At 30.6% G+C, this 15,399-nt stretch overlaps 1 protein-coding gene across 4 annotated transcripts in view; it reads left to right on the plus strand.

The window, feature by feature from the left end:
* Window positions 1–15,399, plus strand: part of LOC107448001 (uncoupling protein Bmcp mitochondrial) — a 43,678-nt gene that overhangs the window by 8,452 nt on the left and 19,827 nt on the right. Inside the window, exons 1-2 of one of the 4 annotated variants that reach the window (XM_016063082.4) lie at window positions 13,739–13,952; window positions 14,975–15,123. In XM_016063082.4, coding sequence (XP_015918568.1) covers window positions 15,060–15,123 — 64 coding nt within the window. In that variant the 5' untranslated portion in view covers window positions 13,739–13,952; window positions 14,975–15,059. Of the gene's footprint in view, window positions 1–13,738; window positions 13,975–14,974; window positions 15,124–15,399 lie in introns of those variants that run through there. The other 3 variants (XM_071181148.1, XM_043054759.2, XM_043054763.2) reach the window with 3 other exon arrangements.

Genomic DNA, 15,399 nt, shown 5'->3' on the forward strand with positions numbered 1-15,399 from the left:
CTTAAAACAGACAAATTCAACAAATATTCAAATAGTGTAGGTTTATTCATGAACAAGAAGAAAACTAAAGTAATGAGAATAAATCAAAAGAAAAATGACAAAATTAAAATCGAAAATCACGAAATAGATGACATAGAATCATTTAGCTATTTAGGTTCTATTGTAGATAAAAAAGGTGGAAGTAGCGAAGATATTAGACAGAGAATAATCAAAGCAAGAACATGTTTTAAGGGATTACATAAATTTTGGAGAGAGTCAAATATTGAAATAAAGACAAAAATAGTTGTTTACAAAGCTATTGTTAGAGCAGTACTATTATATGGCGCAGAAACCTGGAAACAGACTAAGATCGAAATACAAAAATTAGAAACCTTTCAAAACAAATGTTTAAGATTTATTTTTAAAATTTTCTGGCCTTACAAAGTATCAAATCAAAATCTATTAAAGAAAGCTAAAATAAAAACAATCGAAGATGAAATTAAAAAACGAAGATGGAGCTGGCTCGGACATATCCTTAGAATGCCCCCCAAAAAAAATTTCATCTGTTGCGCTTACATGGGCCCCTGATGGTAAAAGAACTAATTGAAGACCCAGACTTACCATCCAGCGCATGTTTTTGGGCGAATTAAAAGAATGTGGAATATCTGGCTGGGAGGAAGCAAGATCTATTGCTAAAGACAGGAGGCGTTGGAGGGATATGCTAGAGGCCTTAAGTGCCCAAGGCACGTAGAGGATAAGTAAGTAAGTAATATAAAGAAAGTAATATTTTTGAGTGCTTAAGAAGTACTTAAAAGGTGATTATTTTTTATTGAAAACTCTGACTACGCACCCTGAAAGATATAGGTGCCCCCCCCCCACTGGAAGCTATGCCAGACATGAGACAATGGTCAGAATTTGAGAATATGCATGAGAGTAATATTTTAAAAGCTCATTTCTGTTAAACAAAAATTAATGACTTGGCGAATTTTATGTTGCATAAAATGTTTGTCTTGTAATTACAGATCATCAAAACTTGCTTGATTACCAAGTGAAGCTTCAGGACTCTTCCTCTTAATTATCTTTTCATTTCCCTCTTATTCCTCCGATAATCAAACAAATTTTGATGTTTTGCGCGCTCTCCTTCCTTAATAGTAATGATATTTTAAAATTGCTTTTGTTTTTACCTCACTAATTTTAGTATGTAAACTCTGAATATATAAACTTTGTGCCTCATAAAAAGTGTTTCTCTCTAGACCGGGGGTTTTCAACTTACATGAGGCCGGCCGCAATTAAAAACACCAGTCAAATGGAGGGGCCGCAACTTTATCAAAATTTTATATAGGACTCTTTTATGTTTGAGGGAACATTAAATATTACTGTCAGATTTAAATCAAGTTGTACAAAACAAAAGTATTGAATTATAAATTAAAATAAGAAGTAGATTTTTAAAAATATTTAGTTGCATATTAAAAAGTTCTGGCTACTATAACTTCAATGTGCACCTATGTCTTAAACAATTAATGTGCAACAGATAGGCAACACACACTGATTGGCGCGTGCAACAGAGACCGAGGAAGTGTACTTGCATTCAAATGGAAACTTAATAAAATAAGAATTATATTTCGCTTTTAAATATATTTTTTTTTAATATTAAAAAACAAAATAACAAGCATTAGAAATAATGTAATTACATATAATTTTGAATCTTCTCTTAATCAGAAACTTGGTGACAAGATTTTTTTTCTTTTAAATTTAATTCTGTGATAAATTAACATTATTTTTGACTTATTTGTAATTATAGCAACAACAACAAAAAAAAATTCTCGAGCATCTGAAATTATTTTTTTTTTTTTTTTACTTTTCCGCTCAGGCCATATTCATGTCAAAAAATTCAAACAAAACATGATATTCATTACCTCCTTTATGCGTTTTAAAATTTACAAATGTAAATAATTTCGTCCAAACTGATTGGTTTCAAAAAGTTAAATAGGAGAATTACTTCGAAAAAGTTTCTGATACGCACATGCTAAATTATATTCACAAAATAAAAATTAAAAAAAAACAAAAATAAAAAAACGAAATAAAGAAAGGCAACATACCCGATTGTTTTTGTATTTGAATAAATGTTTTCTTGGATGCAAAACCTGAGAAGTAAGTCTTTTTGCACCATTGGTATGTTAAATTTGTTAAATTTTACAGAAACGAAGACATTTTTTTTTAACCAAAGAAAAGTATTTTAAATCCATATAGATTTTTTACGAAAATTGTTCGCAAAGAAATGGGAACTAATATATTTTAGTTCGCGGGCCACAAAAAACTGCTTCGCGAGCCGGATGCAGCCCGCGGGTCGCCAGNTCTTGAGGCGGGTGCAGCTCGCGGGCCGCCAGTTGGTAACTACTGCTCTAGCCTAGACCAGTGTTCCCCAACCCCCGGTCCGCGGACCGGTACCGGTCTGTGGATCAAAGGGTACCGGGCCGCCCATTTCATTGAAACTGAATTTATACCCCAAATTAAAAATATCTGTGTTCCATTAAAATTTTATTTNTTTTTTTTAACGAAAGAAAAGTATTTTAAATCCATATAGATTTTTTACGAAAATTGTTCGCAAAGAAATGAGAACTAATATATTTTAGTTCGCGGGCCACAAAAAACTGCTTCGCGAGCCGGATGCAGCCCGCGGGTCGCCAGTTGGTAACTACTGCTCTAGACCATGCTTTTGTAGACCCTGAATAAATGTAATTGAAAACTATTGTTAGAGAGTGAGTTTGACACATTTTTTCTTCTTTCAGATGCTGTCAGAGTCAACCATACTGGGGCAACTAATGAAAACCTTAAAGATCTATTTAAATATGAACTGTGCCATATAAAAGAATATAACAAAAATGTAAATCAAAATGAAAAAATGCAATGTAAAAATTATATTAAATTTTATATCTATCCTTAAATAGGTCATTTTTGTCCACGTTTGTAACACAGATATAAAAATTCAGTTTCGTCAGATTTACATTTTCTCACGTGGACAATAAATATTTTTTTTTCTTCTAAAACCATACCAATTGATTAAAAAAAATTTATCAGTGACATTACACATGCAATGATGAAATCGCAGTTTTACGTTGTTCGTTTTGTCTGTTTCGTCACTGTTTTCTTACGTCATTTTCTGATGCTCCGTAAAAATTTCCTATACCGAATACCGATAATATTAAATCATCCCGAATTTTACGTTACTCTTTTTAAAAAGATTCCGCTTTACACGTTTTTTCCACCTTTTTTTTCAGATAATAATCCTTTTTTCTTTACAAAGCTCCAAACCTCGCATAAGTTTTTTCTGAGTTTTCACTGTGTTCTCTTTTTTAAAAAAGGAAGGAAAAAAAATTCAGAATCAGAAAGGATGGTGGTATGGGCGGGCAAAGCTAAGTGTAGTGTATCTACTACTACAAAAGTATAATTCCAACTCTACGTTGGGGCACCTTTTCATAGACGAAGGTTGACATTGTCGGTAACTACTAGCCCCGCATTGGTGACCTGGACGTGATGCGAACACGCCTAAGGAAAAGAGTTACCCAGGAAGTATGGGAGCGAAAATTGTAACATTTGTGGGTGAAATATTTTCCAGCAAATTCAATCTTTGAATCGTGAAAAATTGAGATACATGCGTTTAAAAAAAAGCCTATGTGACCAAGTAAAATGCAATTTTTATGTATTCTACTTACATAGTATTTGCATCCGCTAAACACAATATTTTAGCAAGATAAAAAAAGAAAAAAATTATTGACAAAAATGAAATTTAATGTTAAATTCTACAAAAGAATTGTCTGTGTTTACCCTTAGTTTTCGATATATTAAAAAAATCTTAATACTTGAGTAAAAAAAAAAACTAAACAAATTTTTTTTTTTTTGCGATATGGATATTTTAATAACTTATTTTCTTACAATTGCCCAGCTGTTTTTTTATTCAGACCACTGCTCCTAGTACGGGTACATTATTAGTACCTTTTATTTGATAATGAGGAAAAAATTGCTAATAAACTTTTTATAAAGTATGGGTTCCGTCAAAAGAATAAGATTCTGATTTAAGACATTTTTGTTCATTCTTTGTTCAGAAAAAGATTTCTTCAGTAATAATTAACCTTTTTCCAAAAGGACCTTAACCCAGGAACGTGGTCTGTCTGTCTCTGCCTACATGGGATTTATTTAATTTCAGCACCGTGTTCTTAAACTGGTTAGGAATGTTTTTTTTTTTTTTTTTTTAANTAGTTTAGAATGTTTTTTTTTAAAGTAAATGAGTTGAGTCTAAGTTTTAATCTTCATAAATTGCGGAGTCAGTGAATTGAAACGGGAAATTACGCATTTATGAATCAGTGTGACGTGTTCCAATGATGAGCATGTCATTATCCTGTGTGCGCAACAAAAAAATAAGCTTGCAAATTTTAGTCCTAGAAAATCGATGAATAAAAACATTGCTGTTGATTCAGATATACCTGCGTGCCTTTGGAAACTATTAGTGAAAAAGCGGCAAAATAGTGTAAGAATTTTTACCATATTTAATACAACAAAATTTCTTAAGAATGTCGTTTGCGTATTAATTTCGTCATTCTGTTATCAAATATGCGATGCGATAAAAACTGGTGCAAACAGCTGTATGAATATTAATGATGAGAGGAAGGGAAAAAATAGAATGACTCAAGCTAACAGCATAGTTTTTCAGATAACAAGAAGTGATGATAAAAAGTTCATATTTGACACAATATCATCGTGAATTCCAACACTATCTTCTACACTTTGAAGCTATGACTGGGTAGTTAAAAATTTAGTGGATTCAAGAAAGAAAAAAAGAAGATGCATGTAATAGTACTGTAATAAGTGGGTTAAGACTGATTTACAAATTCAGCGTACGTAATTTCTCGATGGAAGGTAGAGATCTCTACATGTATGCTTATAAAAATAAAGGTGTATGCACCCATTTAAAACTCGATGATTTTTAAAATTAAAAATATTTATGCTGAAACTCTTATCATAATTAATACCTATACTTTTTTCTAAACCAATTATATCAGTAATTTAAACAGTACAAATTGCAAATTTATGAAATTGTTACTTTAGAGTTGCGATGGCTCAGGGCGTTCGCCTCCCAATAGGGTGAACCGGGGATTGATCCCGGCGATTGCTGATCGATGCAAAATCCACATCCGGCTTGCACCGACTGCAGTGCTGACGTGAAATATCCTCTGTGGTAGATGGATCATGGGTTAGAGTCCTCTTGCCGTCAGGCTAACCGTGGGAGGTTCTCGTGGTCTTCCTCTCCATGTAACGCAAATGCGGGTTAGTTCCTTCAAAAAGTCCTCCACGAAGGCAATTTTCTCCCGATACTTTATTAATTGACTCCAGAAGTTCTCTTGTCTTCTGAATTGGGTTCAAAATTACAAGGCTACGGAGTTGAACATTAGTAGTCGTAAACCTGAAAATTGGGNAAAAAGTCCTCCACGAAGTCAAATTTCTCTCAATACTTTATTAATTGACTCCAGAAGTTCTCTTGTCTTCTGAATTGGGTTCAAAATTACAAGGCTACGGAGTTGAACATTAGTAGTCGTAAACCTGAAAATTGGGTGAGCTGTTCAACGACGGTATTAAAATAAAAAATATATACGTAATTGTTAATTTAAATTGAAAAAATATATAGGAGCAATGAACTTGTGATCCCCCCCCTCCCAAATGTGCTCTCTTTAATCTTTACATGGAGAAGGATTTGTCTTTTTTAAATTAAACGTAAATCTCACTACCCCGAAGTGAACACGAATTTCCTTTTCTTTTCGTTTTTCACTTTTTTTTTCTTATCCTTATTTTTAGGCAGCCGTAGTCTGTGGCACCGCTTAATTTTGTTATTGAACATCATACTTGTTCCCTTCCTCATTTAAATCATCAAAACAGCATCTAGTATTTGAAATCTTAGATTTTGCTTTCAATCTTACAGCTATGATGATATGTGAGAATGAAACATGTGACTATGATGATATGTGACAATAAGAGCTCAAAATAAAGAACAGATCAACTTAAATAACTTTTGATCTAACGATCAAAATCTTCACGTTCTCAGGCTCAATCTCACTGGCTCGAAGGGGTGATCTAAAATATGCTAATTAATTAGTGCAGACGATATTTTAAGTGGCGAAATCAGACGCGAAAGTTTCTCTGAATAAATATACATTTTTTCGACGGAGTCGGATTTCGGTCCGTAAAAGTATTGCTGCTAAAAAAGTTCCAAAGTTTTACTTTTTGCGTATTTCGGGAATAAATTAAGCAAATCGAAAAATTTTTGCTTACAATTATAAAATTTATTTATTTAAAGATAATTAAATTAATTATTCCATTCAAAATACAACTTTTAGTTAATATTTATTATTTTTCCTCATTTTACTTAATATAATAATCAAAAAAATTTTGAATTGTAAGATATACAATTTTTTATACTATTTTAAAGAATGTAATTTTAAATGGCCAAATACAAAATTTGAGCGTTCATTTAATTTTTAACTCTTTTTTTTTAAATTATCATAAATAATAATAAAAAAAAACTAGTGTTAAAAGGCAGGCTTAAGTTTATCTTCTGCGCTGTATTGTTTTTGTTCTCCAATCCACAAGATTTGCATAATTTCTGCAAGGACAATTTTGTTAATCAGATTTTGTTAAAGAGATTGGACTAACTAGTTCCATTTTCATTTTGTGACTTAACTAAGTTAACTGTTAACCGATCATAAAGCCAAAGCGTAAATCGTCCTCATAAAGTTTTTTTTTTCTTTTTTTGCTCTTAATATTAAAAAAAGCCGAATCTGAAGCGTGCAAAGACCTATTCCCGTTTTCAAACATACGCAAAGTAATGCTTATTGCTTAATAGAACTAGTTGAACCTCTTTCCTTACTTCAGAGATCACCATATTTGAAGCAAACATAAATAATCAAACCGAAATAATTAAGAAGCTCCACCCCTTTTGTGTTGCACAGTTTGTCTATGTAAAGAACTCCCCTAGCCATTCGTCTGGAGCATTGGCGGTGATTAAGGTTACGAGGTTGAACTATTATGTATCATTATTTAAGACAGGTTCTGGCTTGGGTCGGTGAGAAAAAGGGAAGCAGGGGAGTAAGAAGCATCCCTATTTGAAATGCTCTATTCCTTGCTTCCATAGCAGCAGACGACCTTAGACTACGGTGGCATGGCATGAGGAGTTCGTTCTATAGACAAACTATATATGTATGGTTGACTAAATGTTAGCAATAAGAAGGTGTATCCCTGAACTCGTGTTATGTTTACGAGGTGGTATGTGAACAGGCTTAATATTCTAGGAAGTTTAATTATTGTGATTTGTGTTTAAATTTACACGTAATTTTACCATTCATTAAAGTTTTTTGTAATTTATATATTCTAACAAGTCGCAAGCTTAAAACAAATTTAAGAACATTAATATCACAGCATAAGTAAAATGTAAGATTTGCTATGTTTTGAGTATTATCCCTTATATGGTTATATTTGTGTGAAGTAGCGCCGTTTGCTGTTTTTGGGTAGCATCACAGCAAACTTGCTGAGTCTTCCGAATTCACTTGTTGTTTGTGTCGTTGAAAATTAAATTGAAAGAACGCGTCATATTAAAAACACAACTTTAATAAAATTGGATGGCGCGTTTTTTTAAGCTTAGTCTTAATCAATCGGAAGTACAATTCAGAACTCGTTATCCGGAAATCAGAAAACCGGAAAACCAAAAAACCGGAACGAGATTTGATAAATTTTCCCGCAATTTCTTTAAAAAAAATTTTTTTTCCTCATAAGATTTTTCTTTCTTTTTTGAAAGATGCTTACCTTACCATCATTTCAGAAATAATCATTAGTGTATTACCTCATCGTTTTTTCTTATTTTTAAGATTATTTCCAAATATATATTTTTTTCAGTTGGGTTTAACACTAAAAAAACGGCATTTTGTAGCGATTCAGAAAACCGGAAAAATCAGTTATCCGGAATAGCGATAGTCCCGATCGTTCCGGATAATCGGTTCTCTACTGTAGTAACCCGGAAGTCTTACGACGAATTTTAACGTCCAGCGCCATTTGTGCTTTGCTCTACAAGATCAGCCATCCATTTGAACCGGTCATTGTCCAGTTTTTGTATAGAACCGGTTATCAACTTTTGTATGAAATCGATTGTACTCGTAACACAAAACGTATTGACTTTCTTTTCCTTTTTTTTTACCGCCTCAGTACTCTGTGTGTAATAAAGTATCGAAATCTAATCAGGTAGATCGAAATCTCTTCAGAATTGTTACACCTTGTGATATCAGCAGGTTCTGGAAAGATATCTTATCAATTTTTTATTTTATTTTTATGTAGATTAATAAAATGATTTAGTGCGTATGTATGAACTGATATAAAATCAACTTTTTTCGGTCGTTCTAAAATAAAATAATCGGTGGAACAATAGCGTCAAACATGTTGAGATAATTATCGTGTTGATTTCGTTTTTATGATAACTAAGTGCCACGTGGAAATCTCGTGGAAAGCCAACGTATGTCAGTCGTGTCTTTCACTTAAGTAAAAAAAAAGTTTTTGAATTCAATACTTATGTATATTAAACATTTTATCTCTTCCGCGTTCCTCACACCCTTTCTTCAACTTGTATGGAATCCTTGAATAGGAACTGATTTATGGGAGGGCATTGGGGGCACGTGACCAGAATACTCAACTTATAAGGGTGACCCAACACAAATTACTTATAATTTTTAAATAGTTTGGCCTTTAACTTGAAAGGGGACTAATAATTTTTTCTTTTAATAAATTGTGCTTTTTGATGTACAGTGCGCCAAACCCTGAATAACTTTTGATCTAATGATCACGTTCTAAGACTCAGTCTTAAAGATTCTAGAGGGTTACCTCAAATATGCTAATTAATTAGTGCAGACGCTATTTTAAGTTATGAAATCAGATTCAAAAACATACTTTCTCTGAATAAATATACCTTTTTTCTTTCCTGACCCCCAATATAGGGTCCCAATAGTTTAATCGGAAGAGCTGTCCAAAGTTTGGACTCCTTAATGTTAACTTTTTCTTTTTGAAACTTACTTTACTTTTTTTTTTAACCCGAGAAATCAAATTTTAAAAAAGTAGTATGGTTAAAATTTGATTTCTCAGGAACTATTCAACCGATTTCGCTCAAACTTTGAATTTTGCTATGTAAATTTACATACTTTAAAATGATGCAAAAAATTGTGTACCTTTACTATTCGAAATTTTTTCGACTGCTGTTAAATTAAATACTAAAAAATAATAAATATGTGCTAACATTTATTTTTTCGCATAAAATTGTCATTGGACGACAATTAACATTAAGGGTTCCTAATTGTGGATCGCTCTCCAGATCAAACTATGGGGATTACATTTCTCAAACAAAGACAACTCCCTATATTTTAAGGGTTAGAAATCCGTCGAAAAAAAGGTATGTTCATTCTGAGAAAGTACGTTTTTGTGTCTGATTTTATAAATTAAAATAACATCTGGCTAATTAATTTGCATATTTGACGTTAGCTCCTTGAACAATTAAGATCAAGTCATAGATCGTAAGGATCCGATCATTAGATCAAAAGTTATTCAGGGTGGTCCATTTTTTCTTTCTTTTTTTTGGTGCACTGTATCTTTTTTACAGCAACAGAAAAGAAAAATTATCTGGACTTGGTTTTGCACATAAAGAACAGATATATAATGTCTAAATATATTTTCATTGCCTTCTCAACAGTAAAAATGCAAATCATAGTGGCCAATGTAACCTCTAAGACCACTATCATAACTCTCCAATAGTTATCATGTGTAACACAAATAGATATAATAGAAAAAATTTACGAGCTTCTTCCATGGCAGAGGTGTGAAGATGCCCATAAAAATGGAAATGTAATCGCTTTAAAGGAGACTAAAAAGAGCCAATTTTAATGTTAAAAATAATTTTGGAATAATGCATTTTCCTTGTTGTAACATGTTCGTAATTTTCTTCTGTGTCTCTGTGCTCTTCTCTTTCATTCTGTCATTAGACGCTAAAGAAATTTTTTTCATTTTATAACCGAATCTTATAAGAGGTCACTAATTTACATCATTTTTCCTTTTTTCATAGGATTGTAAACAACTAATTTTAAAATTTTATTGTGATTAAGTCGAATTGGTTAATATAGACATGAGTTATTTGTAAAGACACTTTCCTAAAAATTTTTCGCGAAACTGATTTTTTAAAAAATTTCCAATCTGTGAAAGCTTGCAGCTCCTGAAATTATAGATTATTTTTCGAATTAGAATTTTACGATTTGTTACGGTAGCGAATACAAAGATGAGAAACATTGTGCATTAAAGAATGTTCAAATTTAAATCGTGTTTTCTAGAAAACCATATTTTTCAGCATTGCTCCACCGATATCTTATAACATTTAAGTCCAATTTATTTTATCAGATTATAGATAATATAATTTTGTAGCAATATAGATAATAGAATTATCTACAATTTAGATCATTACAGATCTTCTTTCTTTGATACCTTAACCTTACTTTTTAATTTTTATAAGCTTCAACTTTTATTAAAAAACAAACAAACTTATGAAGATTTTAAGAAATGCTTGAAATAAATATATTACATTAAATTCTAACCTCTAAGCTACAGTTTTTAACCAATTCGATTATCTATAATATAATCTTATCAAAACAAAAGAAAAAAAGAGTGGATAGTTTATGCTGGAATGATGTCGAAAAATATTTCCTGGAAATCGCGATATAAGTTTGAAGATTCCTATGCGTTGTGCGTTGCGCAACTCTGTTTGTTGATTGAAAGTGAAAACAGTTTATGACGAGATAAATAGGTATATTGCTAATAGTTTCAACTTTTTGTTTGAATCTATCAAAATACCAGTATCAACTTGTATCTTAAATTGTTCGCCATTAAGGCTACAGTGGACCTTTATATTGCCAAAAATTGATAAAAATTTCGATTTTTTTTTTACATATTTAGTTACACTTGTTTCATTGCTTTTTCAACTGAATTTTTTTTTTAAATTTCGTCATTTTTTGAGAAGTTATAGGGTAGTTTCGTTTTCACATTATGAAGCCACGCCCCTTTTCTTACACAAAAAGCTGTTTTTCTCAAAATTGAAATTTTGTTATGTTTCACGTATTCAAAATGTTCCAGTCGACTTTGTTTTCATCCTATTGAGATGAAATTTTTTTCTAGTTATTTATATGTATATTAGATTAAGTTTATGCATTTGTTTCTGTTTTATAACAAGTAATAAANAATGGATAGTTTATGCTGGAATGATGTCGAAAAATAAGATTTCCTGGAAATCGCGATGCAAGTTTGAAGATTCGTATGTGTTGTGCGTTACACAACTCTGTTTGTTGATTGAAAGTGAAAACAGTTTATGACGAGATAAATATATTGCTAATAGTTTTAACTTTTTGTTTGAATCTATCAAAATACCAGTATCAACTTGTGTCTTAAATTGTTCACCACTAAAAGGGGAAAAAATTAAATCAAAAATAGCATAAATAAATTCCATCCGTTAGATGCAACTGAAATGTGCTCCCTTAATTTACAGGATGTTTCGTAAAAACCGCCCTTTGTATGTATTTTTAGAATTCTTATCAAAAATAAAAACCCAAAAAGCAAACACATTAGGATCCTCAAATTGATATTGAAGCGGTGAAAAAAATATATAGAAATTTCACAGATTTCACGAAAAGAACGCTTATTTAATAAACATCACAATTTGTTTAATTAGAAGTTGAAACTTGAAGGTGTTTGCTTTCAATTCCTGTCTTTTTCCTTCGTCCTAGAGCAGTGTTTCCCAAAGTGTGGTACGCGTACCCCCAGGGGTACGGGAACAGTTTAATTGGGGTACGCTTTCTTATGCGAAATATCTTGCAACAAAAGAAAATTTCAAAAAATTAGTGGTACGCAGCGTTACAAAAAATTTAGAAAGGGTACACAAAAGTCATAAGTTTAGGAAACACTGTCCTAGAGCAATCAAAACTGTCTTGATGTTCATTACATTCGTCGTCCTTCATTGTGATTTCTCAGATTTCGATAACTTCTTTGTTTTTCCTATCTTAAATATTAATTTACGACCCCGCCCCCCTCAATGTGTATGTTTTTTTTTCTTTTATTTTTGATAGAGTTTCTGAAAATGCATATTAAAGGCAGTCGTAACGGAACACCCTGTTTTTAAAAAAATACAAAATCTTTGCGCTCTGATGGTCATACATTCGAATTTAAATGCGGAAAAAAAAGTATGTTTTTAAAATCTGACCAAGAATTATTGGAATCAGAAACACGAACTAAAATTTTAAATTACTATAATTTATTTGTCTAAACAGATTTATTTGTTTAGTCGTTTTTATAAGTTGGAAGCCTTTTTTAACTGAAAAATTAGAAACAAAATTTTAGACAAGAAAAGTCATAAGAATTGTGCTCATCGCTATCATATGCGAAATGAAAGGTTCTTCTTAATACATATATTTTTCAAAATTCAAAGTGATTTATTAAAATTGTCGTAAATGAAGAGGATTATTTACAACAAAAATAAATAGAAATGTTTTTATACTGTCGTATTTTGCAGATTGCGACGGCCGTTGACCATTATATTCTGATAGTGAAAAATCCTATTCCATTGAAAGAAAAGCATGACTATTCTTTTTATCTGATTCCATAATTTAATTATTAACACAAATTAATAAGAACATTTGACGTTAACTCTTCGAATAGAACCATTAAAATTGACAATGACACTTAAGTTAAAGATGAGATCGCAGATTTTCTCACTGCTTCTTTCTAAATACATTTTTGTTTTTGTACGAATGCTACGTTGTTATAAATACTTATACTCATTCCAACATATTTTTCGAATTATGATACATAAGAAAAAGTTGAAAAAGTTTTTAATTTTAAAGGTGAAAAAAAGTTTTAAAAAAAAATCACTCTATTATAAGAAGTTGGGTGCATTCTTGTCAAATTTGTTCCACATCGCTGCAAACAAAACTTGCATACATGATACATACAGAGTGTTCCATAATCACTGTTATTAACTTTAAAAAAAAAAAAAATACTTGAAATAAATGGAGTAAAAGAAAACACTTTAGAGGTCGCAACTTAACATTTCGGCAAGGAATAAAGAAAAACTCTAAAAAATCTCATTAAAGGGAGGCGGGATTAAAAACATCAGAGGTGAAGGTGATTCTAATAACCAACTTTCAACTTTTCTCCATCTCTTCGTACAATTTTATTTTACTCCCGTTCGATAGCAATGATTTTTAGAGTCCTTTTTTTGTTCGGTTAAATATCAATGTAACCATATTAATGTGTGTTTTTTATTTTTTCCAAGTAATTTTGAGAGATATCTATTAAAGGCGTTTATTTTATTTTTATTTATTTTATTTACTTATATTTATTTATTCATTATGTTACGATCAATGCCCAGCAGCTTATCCATTTCCCTACATCCATTCCTGACTTTAGAATTTTTTTTTTTTAATTCTCATTAATTTAATCATTAAAGAAAAATCTCATACCATTAATAAATTATATTTATATATTTCTTTAACCCGAAATTCTTTTACAACTTTTCTATTATCTTATCGCAATTTGAAGGAAAGATATAGAATCTTCAAAGAAATTTTATTAATTTTATTTGACGATAAAAGAAACGCAAAAGATAAAATTAAGATTACGACATCGTTATCTGAACCTTGGTGTTACAAATGGATTAGTTCATTTTTCTGTCTGCACTCGTAACTGTAACTCACAACGTTTTTCATCTCTTGCATGCTGGGACAAGTGACAAGTTTTGTTGTTGAAGGGATTACAATACGCATCTCTTTAAAGAAATAAATAACTTAAATTTAATTGTTTATTTGAAAGGCTGGAGAAACCTTTTAACCTATAAATGACCTTTTTAAGTTCCAGAGGTATGTCTTAAAGTTGTTACAGGTTATTAATTACTTGCATATACCGGTGTCAAAACTGCTTTATTTAATTTGACATTTCGCTTTATAAATTTACTTTGCCGATTAAATTCGTTATTGTTATTTCCATATACTATTTTAAAGATAAATTTCTTATGGAAATTTTTTTAGGTATTTTAACGTTATTATTGGTATTATAACTTTTATGCTAACAAGACCAGATGCTAAAATCTGGATAGCTGCTTTAAATGCCAATTAAATAAACTTCTGAAGTATTTGAGTACATTTAAAATATAAAACGTTATTATTCATGGATTTTAGTGTCTTATATATAATATTTGTAATATGATTAGAGGCTCGTTACCCGTTTGATTTGATGCTTTTTAATGGTTTTGGGCATTTATTTTATTAAAATAAGTTTCCGATATACTATTTTATCCTTGATATCATATTCTAGTTATTATTGTTCTAGATTGTACAGTTAAATGTTTGTTAAGGCATGGCTGTGCTGAAATTGGGTCTTTATGCAAATTTTATGCTCATTAATTTGCAAAAAATATGTATGTACCTAAAAAATCCCTATAGTAATTTCTATGTTTAAATTTTTATACATTACTTCACTTATTATCTTAAAAAAAAAAATTTGTGTTTAGAGTTATGCCCACCTTTTTTTTTAAACTTTGTTGACAATCAATTTTTAAAAGTAGTGAACATAAAAAATTATTCATCAATATAGATTGTTATATAATATTCATCAATATTGATTAAGTGGCCAACAATCGACAATCAATATAATATTCATCAATATTGATTGTCGATTGTTGGCCACTTAGCTTGTGCCAAGGTTTTGGGCCCTATTGATTTATTATACCATCAGGTTCAAGTTTTAATGTGTAATTTATGATGTTAATGTTCTTAATGTACATTCAAAGTTATTTGATTCTTGTTATTATTTTCATGTACTGATTGTGGTACAAAATATTGAAAGGATTAAAGTTAACTAATCTTTTACTTCTTTATTTTAGAATAACTGATACTATTATTTCAACTCAAGTTCATTGTGAGAAGCAAAAAGTTTGATATTTTTTAAGAAAGAAGTTCTATAGGAGTATGACCAAGAAAGATTGGCGTCCTTTTGCATATGGAGGACTTGCATCGATTGCAGCGGAATTTGGTAAGTTCTCCATTGACAAAATGATTCGTATTGCCTTTTTGTTTAATTGTTCAACTCTAATTTTTTTTATTTAAGTAATTTAAGGTTATTAAACTAATAATAAAATGTTATAATTGCTTTTGATTAATTTTTAAATTTGATACTAAGTATAATAGTAACTGTGATTAAAATAGACTTTTAATAGTAAATAGCTTTTTACTAGTTATTAACATTATGAATATTATGTGAATCTAAAAATTCATGTCTTTTTCTGGTAAAAGTTAAATAATTAATGAA

This window comes from Parasteatoda tepidariorum, chromosome 5, assembly GCF_043381705.1.
Source record: "Parasteatoda tepidariorum isolate YZ-2023 chromosome 5, CAS_Ptep_4.0, whole genome shotgun sequence".
Taxonomy (NCBI): domain Eukaryota; kingdom Metazoa; phylum Arthropoda; class Arachnida; order Araneae; family Theridiidae; genus Parasteatoda; species Parasteatoda tepidariorum.